Source organism: Phaenicophaeus curvirostris, chromosome 3 (genome assembly GCF_032191515.1).
Source record: "Phaenicophaeus curvirostris isolate KB17595 chromosome 3, BPBGC_Pcur_1.0, whole genome shotgun sequence".
Lineage (NCBI taxonomy): Eukaryota > Metazoa > Chordata > Aves > Cuculiformes > Cuculidae > Phaenicophaeus > Phaenicophaeus curvirostris.
In genome coordinates, this window is record NC_091394.1 from 63,427,176 (window position 1) to 63,440,632 (window position 13,457).

Here is a 13,457-nt window from a genome sequence, read left to right on the forward strand (position 1 = left end):
CGAAACAGCAGAGCTCCCACAGTGGCTCTGCTGACAATGGAGCTGCAGCATTAGGTTGCTCTTTTGTATCATGGTAAAGATTTTCTGCTCAAGGCTTTTTGTAGCTGACTTCCCACTCCTTCTGGTCACACTTAGCTCATCTGTTTTCAACCAAATATCTTCAGTGTGAGCTTAGAAGAGATGATTTAAAGGAAAAAAAAATGCTTACTTTACTGTACTCCTCCCCTTTGCTGTTCTTCAGGCATGGAAAAAACCCTTTGTAAAAGCATTGTTAGCACTACCTCATTACACTCCAGGTACTTGCACAAAAGCTCTCTTTGTCACAAAGTCTACAAAAACACTAACAGCCCCAAAGCTCTGGTTGTCCTGAAACTACCAGCTCTGATCCTGACTGACAGACTTGTTTTCTTAGGCTTTCCTTCCAACTGTTCACACCTGTTGTTCTGTATTCAAGAATACTGTTCCTGCCTCTACCTAGTTACTATAAAGCAAACTTGTTCATTTTCATAAACAATCTCCAGATGGGTTTGGGAAAGAAGAATAATCTTCAAAATCTTTTCTTGAGTTAAACATCATCACGCTTTTGTATGACGCCTTTTTTTTTTTCCTTTAGCCTGAAGCATGTTTGCATATTTAGTGACTTTCCTATTATGCAAAATGAGCGTATTGGAACAGCACAGGAAGGATTGTGATTTGTGATGCAAAATTAATGTAGTGTAAACTAACTTCAATTCTTTACTAAAAACACCCAGCATCTATCTGTACCCGTAAACTTTTCATTCCTCTCACAATGAATATTTTGCAAGAACAGAATGCTTATGGTACAATAAGATAAATAAAAACAGGAGAAGTAATTTAAGAATACACAAGAGGTAGATGCACCTACATACACTGCTGGGATGTCCAGTTTTCGGCCCAGGGTCATTCTTTTCTTCCTCTCAGACAACTCAGATTATCCAATCTTTGGAAGATTTATGGCACCGTACAGCCAACATCTGATCAGCACAGGCTTAGTTTGGGTAAAATACCCCGACTCAACTGCCTGGGAACTCCTGAGCACTTGAGACAGTGGCCTTAAACCCTCTTTCCAGTGTATTAGCTACTAGAATGCTATAATTCCATTTTCTTTTAGAAGGGATAGTGTTATTTTCAATAATAACAACTTTTTTCTAAACTTCAACTAGAAGTCCAAACAGTAAATAACTGATCATGAAATCCTGTGTTACTATGAACTGACTTTTGGAAAAATGCAGGAGACAAAGCAACAAAAACATCTAATGACCTTCACAGATAAATCATTCTTCTGTTTGAGTGACACTAAAAAAACACACCCATACCAAATGCAGTAATATAGTTCTCCAAGTGACATTCTCTTTGTGAGCAAGTGATAAGATTATCTCCTGCTTTTTATCATTTCCAAATTACTCATTTCTGCTATACATTTACAATAGCTTTTAAAGACCTACATTTCCCTAACTTAACTTACCAGCTTTAAAGACCTATAGACCAACTTTAAAGACCACGGCCTCAAGCTCTGTCAGGGGAGGTTGAGGCTTGACATCAGAAAAAAATTTTTCACAGAAAGGGTCATTGGGCACTGGAACAGGCTGCCCAGGGAGATGCTTGAGTCACCGTCCCTGGAGGTATTTAAAAGACAGGTGGATGAGGTGCTGAGGGGCACAGTTTAGTGATTATTAGGAACGGCTGGACTCGATAATCCCGTGGGTCTTTTCCAACCTGGTGATTCTGTGATGGAAATACACTGTAAGGGCATGAAAGACAGAATATAGTGTTTGCTTCCAGTGTGCTTTCAGAGTCAAGATAGCAATTTAAATACTGTCATATCCTAGATTCTACACCAGATTCAGTAATGGATCATTAACTCACCCTTAGTATTTAATATCAGTGTTTTTTAAAACTTAAAATCAATTTTAAGAAAAAGTTCTCCATATTCAGTTACCAAGCCTGAAACACACTGAAGGATTATGGCTGTGGAGATTGCTGAAAGAACAGAACTATTTTCCAGTTTCTCCTATGGAAGAGAATATCATGAATATACATTATATAATAATAAAAAGTTGTATATAGTTTTATTATGTAGTTTTATTTGGTTGGACTCGATGGTCCTGGAGGTCTTTTCCAATCTAGTGATTCTGTGATTATCGGAAAGCTAGGTGTTCAAAGTTAACTAGAATCTAATATGGAATTAAATGGATACATATTCTGCAAAATGGAGGTATTTCATGTCCAACTCTAATAATAATAATCCTTGTCCAACAAACATAATCCTTCTCTAAAAAATAAAATTGCAAACTGACAGGACAGCATTTTTGGGTTAAGGAACCAGCACCAGCCATTAACTTAGACAAAAGCCTCAAAACACAAAGACTCAGAAAAAAACCCTCCTGCATCATTATTTTGATTCTCAAATCATTCCATAACCCACAGCTCCTTTCAATCTCAGAATAAATTAAGCTTTCTATGAGCTTTTTTACAGGAAAAAATAACCACACTACTACATGATATCATAGACAATGAAGTTACTCAGGCAGCATTCCACAACACTGAAATACAACAAGATATGGAATTAACGAAGTTTCTTCTAAGGGTTTTCTCAATTTGGAATCTGGTTTCGAACAACTTCTGTTAAAATTCTTTCAAACCTGTCATCATTTTCCTTATTCCTCAGAATTAGTCAGAGTTTACAGTTTTCCCATTCCGCAAGCTAAATATGAGTTGTCCTTTATTTTTAGTTAGTTTCAAAAGGCGACTTGTGCAAGCAATGTTTGATTCAACTTTCCTTCCTCCACGGATGCTGATCATACTGCCAGTGTGATGAGCTGTAAAAGGGCACATGGAGATGACCTTATGAACACTCCATTGCACTTGCTAGATTCAAAAAGCGGTCACTCACGTAACATTCAACTTTGCAAACTACAGCTATCAAGCACACACAAAATTTCTTCTTGGCCAAACATGATGAAGTTGAGCTGTAGAAGTACCTGGATAATAACAAATACTTACTACACAGCAAGCCATAGAAAGAAAATACAGATAAGGATAAACAGTTGATCTCATGTCCTTCTTCCTCATCCTTATACATGTTTTAAAAAATGTATTTTCTGTCATACATTGTAGTTTGTCAGGAATGAAAAGGCCAGAGAGAAATGTAAATAGAACTTCAGCTAAAACCTCGACAGATGCCAACAGCAAGTTTGCACATATTTCTGCCTCTCAGATGTCATACTAGCCCTAGCTGAGCAAGCCTAAAGGCAAAAAAGGTGCAATCAAGGGAGTCTGTTTCAAACATAATTTGAAGAAACAATTTTCAATGGGAGCACTAGCCTAATTACTGGCTTTCCTTCTGCCCCTGCAATTGCACCATAGCAACTGAACAAGAATTTGCATGGCTTCCCATCAAAATTACACTAAATTAAACTAAACTACAAGAGGAAGGAAGGAAAGGCCAATTTTCCAGTCTGGTTCATCATGGAGTCTGCAGATGAAGAACGAGGGGATTAGGGAGATGAAAATACACAAGCAGAAACAGAGGCAGAGAGAGTAAACTGGCTATCTACTGTCAGAACTACTGCCAGACGTATCTCTAAGCTTAGATACCTAAGAAGAGACAAACTACGCTGCTCAGTGTCAGCAAGACTATTTCCTTGGTAAGCAGCAGAAAGGTTATTTTCAGAATGTCTAGGCGGCTCTGGTTGTTGGGAACTGGCTTAAGATGATTCCACCACTGGAAAGTGATCTAGTAACTATCAAACAGCACCGCATGCAAATTCCTACCCAACAGCATCCCCCAGATCTAAGACAGAGCACAGAACACTGTATAAGGGCTGTTCATTCAGTGTGCAGAACCAAGATAAGCCTCTGGGGAGGAAGATACCTGAGAGATCAAGGTTTTCAGATTTCACCATGATGTTGGTGATGCAGCTGTCCTGCAGGAGCACTGCTCATGTTGTGAATAACAGCCTGGGAGCGTCAGCACAGAAAGCGGGAGACCCACATCCTCTGCCTTCAGTCTCCTTGATGGAATTAGAATTCCTCAGAGAGCATACTAATCACCAGGACCACAGAACAGTCTGAAAATATACATGATCCATCCCTCAAATCATACTGGAGAAGTGGACTCCACACTCCGCCCAGAAGAGAAGAGTTATGAAGCCTAAGAGAATACAACTGACTTGGCAGTTTAATTATTCCCCCAAAGGAAGACTGAAGTTCCATTCTTTGCTATGGTTATTTCCAATTTTCATGCTTTCTCTAGTGCACACTGTACTGTGCAAACATGGAGCCCAAGCAAAAACAGACAGGCATTCTAAAACAGCAATTAGCGAAGTCTAAATAGCCAAAAAAATAAGGCACTAAATGAAATGACGCACTTAAAGCATTTACAGTTGTTGAAGAATTTACTTTCTTGACTATTTTCTCAGACAGAAGGAATATCAGGTCACAGATAACACCCTTGAGGCAGGGAGGGCCAGAATAAGAATGCATTCAGAGAGAAGGTATTACTCTGAGAGGGAGATATAACAGTTTCAACCACTGAAAGTTTAAAGCAGCAAAACTTACCCTTTGCAAGCTGAAAAATGTCTCAAATGCTTGGGTAAAACAACATAACAAATCTAGACAACAGCATCATAAAAATTTGTAACAACTACCTGCTGGAGAAGTGGATTGTCAAGAAAAACGGATATTTGAGCTATGGAAAGGAGTAGGAAAACAAACTACATTCTTTGAAGTAGAACAAGTGAATACCATCTGCAAGAAATAGCAACACCTCAGGACACATATACACAAGAATACAAGGTAACAAAAACATAACTAACTTGAATTGTATTCTTCACTAATGCTCATCATCACAGCCATTCAAAGACTACTGTTACAGGAGTACTGTATGGCATTTCCACTAGGTGGTTAACTTCTGTTACTGCACAATAATTTCCCATTATAAATAGCCATAATTAATGAGTGCAATCAGAAAACTGCTAAGGTTTCCCAGAAACACTTACTTGTACAAACTCCACGTGTGCCCTTTATGTAAGCTATGGAAAGAAACCTTAGACCTCCTTTGAGGAGAAGTCTATGACAGAGCAGCACAAAGCTGCCATGGTAACTCCTGACTGCCAGGTCTAATTGCATTTCATAAAATAAGTCCAAAATGGGATTTCAAAATCTGCTGCTTAATTACCGTCTTCCCCACTGGGAGTGCAGGATTACTTGACAGTAATTCCTCGCAATTAGAGAGCTCCACAGTTCTGCTGTGAAGGAAATTTCACCCAGTGGCCTGTGCACAAGATTTTGGGTCACAACCATGAGTTCACCCAAAATGCAATAAGAGAGAGCTAGGAAAGGAGCATCAGACAGGGAGTTCCTATCTCAAACAAATAAGATCAAGAAAACATTGTAATGTTACCATTACACTTACAAATTAATCACTTCAGTTTTGAACTCTGAGGCCATAAATGTCTTCCGGCTGTCACTACTATAAATACCGTAAGTTTTAAATGTTTTACCTTTATTATTTGTAGTTGAACCCCTTCGTCTGTTTGAGGGCCTTGAAAACAGCCACATATTGTCTCAATAATTCTATCAATTAATTTTTTGCCTGGAGCTGTACTGTCTGGAGCATTCCCAGTCAAGTGGCCATATGCTATAAGTTTCTGGAGAAAAGAAAAAAAAACTCACAAATAAGAGCTTAAAAATAAGTTGGCTTTTTCATTAAAATAAATAATTTCACTTGATAGCTCTAACTTGTACAGAGTAATTAAAACAGTACATTTTACCCCAAGTTTCATAGAATATCAAAGTTTTTTTTACAACATCCTCCAGATTTATTCAATTTTCACTCAGCAACTGCAATACAAAGTTTGTCAGCGAGCTTAACATTAAAGCTTTTGTTCATGAGTTAAGAAAGTTTTAAAACAAACAGGATTTTAGAAAGTAACCCACATCACACAAGTCTTCATGTGTAGTCAGCACACAAATGTGTTTACTACCAGACAGACCAGCTACAAATGCCTTCTACTTAAGCTACTACCTAGTCTTCTCTTTTTGTGCGCTATAACCCCTTTCTCTCTCTAGGTCTTTAATATTTTGAAAATGAATCTAACACAAAATTAACAAAATCCTCTTTTGAACATTTTAGGCACTAGAGTATTTGTAAATCTCCATGGGTTATTTACTCAAAACCACAGAGTAACATGGTATCATAGTGCAACAGCATGCCGGGCATGCATGTACCTGTGACTGTAAAAATATTAATTGAGTTCACTGTTGGGCTACTCAGGAGAAGCAAATGGCTAAATTCCATGCTGTAAAATTTGTTTTGAAAATATTAAAAGAGCCTCTTGACTTTTAAGAGGCATCTCAGATTGAAGATATTCCACTGCAGTTGTAAACAGCATAAAATGAATTTGATAACGCTATACCTGCTGTGTTAGTTCAACACAAAGATATACACATGAAAATAGGTAGCCGCACATTAACATAATAAAACTGATCCAAACATGTAACTGCAGTAATATACATATATACAAATAAACACATGCACGCACTACATAATAAATATAAATTCACCTTTTGTGAGAAAGATATTCAATTTGGATGTGTGTGCAATGAAGTAAAATAATAGAAAAACAATGACATTATTTGTTACCTACAACTGTAGTTCCCCTCCAAAACAATAGAATTTCATAGTTGACAGTTAAAGCTCAGCTTCATACAGACCTGTAAACAATCTAGAGATGTGCTGACAATCCTGGGGCACTTCGACTGGCATGCCAATTCAAACGGGAGGAAGTATTTGTCCGCCTCAATGAAGCTTGTCTTTGATTTTACAGGTGGAAGAGTGCTCGAACCAGGCTTTGCTTCTCCATGAGGGGGACTAAAGAGAATGACTGCATTAGAATGCTGTAAGTGATCACACATATAGTTCTCACCACCACAATGTTTATGAATGAAATAAAATAACAAGAAAATTAACATTAGGAAAGACTGACATATATGAAGTTCACTTAACAGTAATATGGATTGGATAAATATTTTTAACAGCTTTTATACTTCATCTGCCTCCTTTATGGATCAGACAAATCAACCCATTTGCATACTGAGTACATATCCAGTGGTCCCTGATGATTTAAAGGCATAAGGACTTGTTTCCTCTGAAACACAGGAAGACTCCACTTATTTCTTGGTAAAGGCAGAGGAGAAGTAAAATCTATTCAGTATCATTTCCACACAAAATGATAACTAAAGAGAAGTCTAGCCTCTTATTCAGTAGTGAACAGATAAGAATTCAACTTGCCAAAAATTTTAATGACTCTTGAAGTTAAGAACTACTCAAGTACTGTATTATGATACGAGTTTGGTTCAGTACTTCAGAGAAATTACATGTATTTTGAAGATTAAATAATATCTCAACTTCAATCCTGAACATAATCAGTGTAAAAACAAACACAAACAAAAAAAACACGCAAAATTTTGCCCCATCCATGCTTCAAATAATACCACAGAATTTAAGAGTTCAATGGACAACATATCTGAAATGGCTAATTGTATAAAAACTGAGGAAATTATTAGCTGTTAAAGTCTTATTTCTACAGCACATTTAGAAAGGGCTTGCTCATTAATACATAATTTAAAAGGGTAATTAAGAATGGGTCGTTTTTCACTGATTTGTCCACATCAATGCAGTTTGCCTTTGATTCAAAGCAGGATGTTTGGAGTTTTCATTTAACAGAAGAGCTCATCACCTCTATATAAAGCATCCCTGGCCTTTTTTTTTGTGCACTCACACACATCTTTACATAAAAGGTAAACTACACTATCTTACACAAACTTGATAAAATCAGAGCATAACTTTGCATTCTGCGGTGAAGTATCACAAAATTCTTGCAGTAATTCAAATAGATCTTTACAAAACAAATACTTCCAAATCCAGGCCCGGTGCATTTGTTGCAAACTAATTCAGATGCTACAAGGAATGCAGATGGTGGAAAATAGATTTTTCATGTTGCTGAAGTAGAACAATGAACTGCTAAAAGTTTATTATAAATCCAAAGAATATAGTTCCATGCATCATGGAGAGAACCTGAAACTAACCAAATGGATGAATCTGAATTATCAATTTCATCTTTCCAAAGAGCAAGTTGGATTGTCCTTAAATTGATGTTTGGCTTCACATTCAAACAGCCCTCCTTGTTCAGGCTGCTTTAGAAGGGCACTTAAATTCTAAGTCCCAATAGTGAAGAACTGGTGTTAAGATTCTACTTTCTATGAAGTAACTTCTCTTTTGAAGGTTTAAGGATTTATCTCTACATATTCTTTTCGTGAAGAAGAGCTGAGATTTGGTTTTCTGTTGGCTGCATAACTTTATTTGTTGCCCAATATTGCTCTGCTGGAAACAGAGCTCTTTTGGACAAAACCCAAATCAGATAAGGTGCAGAGAAGGTACATGATTCTTCTACATTCTCAAATATTTCCTAAATTCCTATGAAAGATTTCCTCTGAGGAACAGAAGGGTGGTATCTTTTGCTCATGTTTTATGACAAGACTGCTCTTCATCTAGTGATTACATCTACTGAAACCATTAACATTCAGTTAAAAAAAAACATTCCAGAAATAAAAACAGGAGCAGCCCATGAATTTATTCCAAAAATGAAGAACCTGTGCCACCGCAAGCAACTGCAGAAGCCTGAAGCTTCTCTTAATTAGAAAGCAATTAAAAAATGTCCAGAATAATAAATACAGAAGATGATGCTTCATTTGCCTCTGGAAGATAACTTAATAAGCTCTTCACCTTGCTGACATGGAAGGGGTGGGGATAGCAGAGGGGAGGATAAGAAAAATCCAGAGTCTTTCATTCTTAATGTCAGTGAGGAAATTAGTTCAGTTGGGTTTGTTGTTTATTTTCCAGCACACTGAAAACAGAAACCGTCCCTAAATTTCTTCCACCACAGGATCTACCAACCATGAGAATTAAGAAATATGCTGATATTTACGTATCAGCCACAGAAACAGGATCATGTATGTCTCAAATAATGAATTTTTAGAATTATTTTGGCAGCATTTTCTGTGTAAGGTTATACAAATCAGCTTGTCCTTTTCTATTCCATTCCCCTTCACCTCACTACCAAACATCAGTTCTGTTTAAAAACAATAAAACAAAATAAGCAGCTTTTTTGTGCAAAATTTCTAGGAGGTAGGAATGATTTCTTGTTTTCAATGCATTCCAAGTAACTGGAAGAGCAGTTTCCTTGAACGGGGACCATAAAAAAATTAAGCCATTACCACTACAAGTTCCTTGTTAGAATATTCAAATCTCAATTACAGAAATAAGAAGCTAAAAAAAAAAAAAAATTTATAAACTAAGAAGTTTCCTTATTCTAAAGCTTAGAAAAACAGTATTTCCTACTGCATCTAAAAAATTTGACTCTACATAAGAACAGGGAAAATCCATTCATAGTTTCCAAGCCCAGCAACGTCTTCATAGCAGGAAAAGGCTACTGCCGAAATAAAGACAGCACTGAAGAAAACCTAAAACCTATTTAGCAAATGTACAGAGGCAGATTGGACAGACACATTATACCCTAAAATATCACAACTTTAGATATTAATAGGACAGCATTTAAGCACCCAAAATCAGAAATGGCTGAATCATCCTTGTGTAAATCACTATAAATCCATGCTCTCATTAGTTTTAGCATGGTATTTAACTGCAGGATCAAGCATTACTTTTCTGTTCTTGGTGCCCAGAACAAATATCTCCCACCGAATTCAATATTAAGAACTTTTTTCTTACAGTGCTTCACAACGTGGACTTCTGCTTTATATTATCCTAAGTAAAACCTCTTATAAAACCAGTTACTACTATTTTGTGATGCTTGGTGCAATATTTTCTGAACACTACACAAATACTAACTTCATTTTTACAATCTTACCATAAGCTGGCAGTACTAACTTTATTTTGCTGGTGCAAACAGAAGTACAGTGACTCAGAAAGATGCACCCACTAATTTTTACCTCTGCAATTTGATAAACTGCAAAATTAAGTTCTTCAGCATATTTGATTGCCCTTTACAACTCGTGAAACAGTTTCCACTGGCTTCCTTTCCCGCTAGAAGTGCTTATATTTTCCAAACCAAAACTTGTAGATTTTAGCTGAAGTATCCAGGACAGGAATCATTAGCAGCCAATTTTGACAGCTGTGGTTTAAATGATTTGCATAAACCATACATTTGGTTACAGGGCAGAAGCAGGTCTCCAAGCAGCACTCATCTGCTTAAGCCGTAAGAACACTTGCATCATCAGTTCACCCACTGATCCAATTCTTGCAACAGGAGGTATAAACAGGCCACCACACAGACCTGACTCATACGTACACTGAATGAGGAAGGAAATCCTGTAGAACATGTAAGTAAATATGAATAATGGACTCCACAATTTGCCAATACTTAAAATTTCACTTGTTGATAGGGGCACAGTGCTGAATGTCAATTTTTGCCTCTACCTTCACTTACAGAGAAGCTGCCTCCAGATATCTACAGCTAGTCCTACTAGCCTTTCCCACTTGTTTCCACTTCCTCACCCCAGCCTCTTCCCTTTGCTAACTCAGTTCAAGTTGTTTTATCCCTAGAGGTTTTCAAAAAGCATGTAGACGTGGCACTTCGGGACATAGTTTAGTAAGGTGTGGTGGTGTTGGGCTGACGTTGGACTTGATGATCTTAAGAGGTCTCTTCTAACTTTACTGATCCTATGATTTGCATTTCAGGCACATCTCCCTCCTCTGAACCCATTTCAGGATACTTTTAAGCTCAGGTCTCTCCACCAATACTTTCCACACCATTCACAAAGTCCTCTTCTAATCCTGAAGTCTGCTCCTAACCTCCCTAGGCAGATAGTGTCAGCCTGCTCCCTGTAAGCTGTCTTTTGCCTCTGCTCCCAAGCCCCGTGCCTTGCACTGTCACAGTCAGTCACAGAAGAACCTGTAGCATGTTTTCAGATACCACCAACCTTACAAAATACATTGAAAATGCTTTTCAGAGAGAGATCGTACTCCCCGTGCAAAGTAAGGATGACACACGCCTTAGGACGGTAAAGCACTATTGTTTAATATGATGAACTATCACATACCTTTGCTTTTCTGTTTCAGCCTTTATTTCATCTGTAAAATGAAACAAAGGCACAGTTATGGAAATGGTATCAAAACCGCTAATATAAAATTCAATAACTGAAAATTACTGGAAACCAAAACTATTTGAAACCAGGATTAGTTGAAAACAGAAAATACATGTTTATAAGCAGTTTCTTAACAGCTTCTACTCTTCACCTGCATTTCTTGTAAACTGAATCAAAATTGCTTTACAAATATATATTCAATACTTAATACTTAAATTTGCACCCAGTCATGCTAAGTAAACACCACATCCCTAGAATGTTTCTGCAAGGACACTGGCAAGCTCTTTTCACAGCTCATGTATACAGAAATAATGAGGAAAATGCAAATTTTATTAAAACTATTTATCTACCCATAAAGGATATACTGCTTGCTAAACGTGGATTATACAGAAAAACAATAAATCACTATTACCAATTCTTACATGAAACCTTGATGACTAATACTTATCCATGGTTTTAAATACCATTAGACACCACAGTGACAGCCAGAGGCTAGAAAAAGAAGCCTGGAGTACCTCTGCTTTCACATGCTTTTAAAATATATTAAAACAGAAAGACTCACAGTTTAATGCTGTTGACAAGGCATTCTAAGTAACTTTTTACAATACATTTTATAAGTAATTTTAAATTACTGAAATTAATTCTATGAAGTATCTTCAGTTTGAAAAGTATTTTTGTTTATACTCTCTGGTTATTTAGCACACTTAAATTACAGGAAATAACTCCATAAAGACTAGCATTTCCAATGTTGTTGGAACATGTTCTTGAAATAAAAAGGTACAGGATCAAGTATGGAAATATATGTATATGTTTGAAGAAATCATCTCAGGAAATCCATTCTAATGTCAAGTCCTGCTCAAACATGAAAAACCATGACTAACTAAACCCAACATTTTAAGATTTTTTTCTATAAACTTTAAACAAGTGGCATGAATCAATTCTGAGAAAAAAACTCCAACTGAATATTTCTAACCAAGCTCCCATGCAGCAAAAGCATACTTGGTCCGGGTCCCACCCCTCACTTACAGGCATACAGATGCACTTATTTTAAAATAGGTTCCTAAGTTTGGTATTCAGTCACAAATCACTACTATCAAATACATTCACTAACAGACTTGCTCAGTATAAAGAAAAGTGAATATAAGTAACACCCATCAACCCAAAATCGAAGTAATTTTTCAGTTCACCCCCAGCAAGACCCTGGGGTTAGCAAGTAAGTGGTTCATCTGAGGAACAGCCAGTCAAGAAGCAGTTCACATCTGTGTCATCCATTATTAGACAAAACACGAAAATAGCTCTATATTCCAGCTATTCAATATTCCTCAATAGGGGACAATAATAACAAGTCTTATAGTCAGTAATGTTTCAGCAAAGCATGCCTTACAATGCTTGATCCATACACCCACTTGAAGACAAATTCCCGGCTAACGGGAAGGAGAAGAAACTCTCTTCCTCCCTTGCAGCATCTTCATACCTTTCATTATTTCACCTTCAACCTTAGCATTCACCCTCAAGGCACCCAACTCCCTGAGATGTTCTGAAGTCTGTTCAACAAACAACTGACAGATGCAAGTACAGAATGGTTTCTGAGGTCAAAGCTTCCAACTGAAGTGGCAAAATTAATCAGATTCTCACCCAATACACAGCTATTTTGAACACAGAATGAAACACAGTAGACTACAGAAACTAAGGGAACTCTAATTCTTTGCTTGGATAGCAACCCTATAAATGGAATGACATTAATGATTTTTTTTCCTGTAAAATGACACAAGGTATGAAAGTAGTGCTATTGAAAAGATAGGAGGGCAGACAATCAACACGTAAGTAGAAATCACATCTTATGGAACTTGACTTCTTTAAATCTTCCTGTTTTATAGTAAGTTCTTGTTCAAAACAATTAACACAAATTCAGAAATCACTTAGTTACATACTTTGAACTTAAGCCATGCTAACAAACATTTCTATAATTTTATGTTCGAGTTATAACCCAAGATTATAACCCATTTCATGGTGTTTAATATAAAGAAAGATGATATTTCAACTGAAGATAAAACAATCATAGTCAACTCATTACAACACAAATTTCATGTTACAATTTTATTAGATTTTGATAACCTTAAACAGGTACAATAGTTTATTTAACAGCTTTACTTAGGATCACTTAGGTACAGGAGTCTACTACTCTATTGACAACACAAAGATTTGTCCATTTACAAGTTATTTCATACTTTGGCTAGAGTGAAAAAAAAAAAGTAACAAATCTAGAATAA

General features: G+C 36.7%; 1 protein-coding gene across 1 annotated transcript in view; it reads right to left on the bottom strand.

Annotated features, from left to right (window-relative positions):
* The window catches only part of ARFGEF1 (ARF guanine nucleotide exchange factor 1), a 102,447-nt gene that overhangs the window by 59,362 nt on the left and 29,628 nt on the right, over positions 1–13,457 (bottom strand). Inside the window, exons 2-4 of the mRNA XM_069854205.1 lie at positions 11,143–11,173; positions 6,739–6,895; positions 5,526–5,672 (exon numbers count right to left, since the gene is read on the bottom strand). Coding sequence (XP_069710306.1) covers positions 5,526–5,672; positions 6,739–6,895; positions 11,143–11,173 — 335 coding nt within the window. The remainder of the gene's footprint in view (positions 1–5,525; positions 5,673–6,738; positions 6,896–11,142; positions 11,174–13,457) is intronic.